Source organism: Plasmopara halstedii (assembly GCF_900000015.1).
Source record: "Plasmopara halstedii genome assembly, contig: Scaffold_323, whole genome shotgun sequence".
Lineage (NCBI taxonomy): Eukaryota > Oomycota > Peronosporomycetes > Peronosporales > Peronosporaceae > Plasmopara > Plasmopara halstedii.
The window spans coordinates 1579521-1580569 of record NW_020187244.1 but is presented as its reverse complement, the minus strand read 5'-3'; the positions used below and the strand labels follow the sequence as shown (position 1 = coordinate 1580569).

Below are 1049 nucleotides of genomic sequence, written 5' to 3'. Positions count from 1 at the left end.
GCCGAAACTTATAATAAATTAATCAAAAATCTTAATGCTTAAGAATATAAAACTAGTAGTTGCTTTAGCCATGGCTTATGCTTCGATACGCGGGGCAACTACATTTTCTAAAACTTGCTCTTTCAATGTAGCCAGTTAGATTTATAAAGCCGACTGACTATACACAAGAAAAATCCTGGAGTTACTCTTAGCGGATCTTACAAGCATGGCGTGCCTTGGCCAGCAGCTTATACAAAACATGTCGATATGACATGATCCCTACCAAATCTTCCAGAAAGTGTGGACTCCCAAGAGATAATGGAATACGAAGTATATTTTGTGTAAATATGCACTACACTTTCTGCACGAATGCTCACATCACATCTTAAAAGAACCAACGAACTGGTTTTTATGGCTGTGTAAAGATGTTTTGTTTCAAAAATACAGTGTCCAAAGAAAACGCTTAACAAGCACTCACCGCGTGGGATATATCCTTCTCCGCTTAGACTGCACAGTGTATGATCTTACAAGCATACTTACATCAAGGGACTTCTAGCCACGCAGCTTCCTATGGATCCGCGATCCTCTTAGACAGGTGCAGTCCATGCAACTAACGACCTTGAAGCCAATCTCCGAGATGAGGCAGCGATACTCTTTGGTGAGAAAAGATAGAGCGACTTTCTGAGGTCTGGCCTGACTCCCAGCCTTCATATAAGGTGCACTCTTCGTATGTATAGTGAAGATTGCCCATTCAAGTTAGGAACGGGCTGAGGATTCGAGAAAACTTGTTCACTTCTGACAAGTTGAAGGATAAACACTCGAGTAAGGGGTATACACTGGATATGGCGATCCAAACTGGCATTGATAACTCACACCTTGGAGTTAGTGTTGTAGCTGGTAATGAAGAGTGTTATCAAGTATTTAAGGATCTCTGTGACAGTGTTTTGAAGGATGGTATGGATATAAACCAGAAGATAAGCAACAAACCGATATGGATGTAGCAAAGCTTAAAAATGCCGAGAAGATTTATTATACATATGTACAGTCGACACGTGTGCGTGCTGGACGTA

At 41.1% G+C, this 1049-nt stretch overlaps 1 protein-coding gene across 1 annotated transcript in view; it reads left to right on the top strand.

Moving 5' to 3' along the window:
- Positions 1-821: 821 nt before the first annotated feature.
- PHALS_08811 (ATP:guanido phosphotransferase, N-terminal) overlaps positions 822-1049 on the top strand; it is a gene marked incomplete at both ends in the record, with an annotated part of 1438 nt that continues 1210 nt past the window's right edge. Inside the window, one exon of the mRNA XM_024724228.1 lies at positions 822-933. Coding sequence (XP_024575126.1) covers positions 822-933 — 112 coding nt within the window. The remainder of the gene's footprint in view (positions 934-1049) is intronic.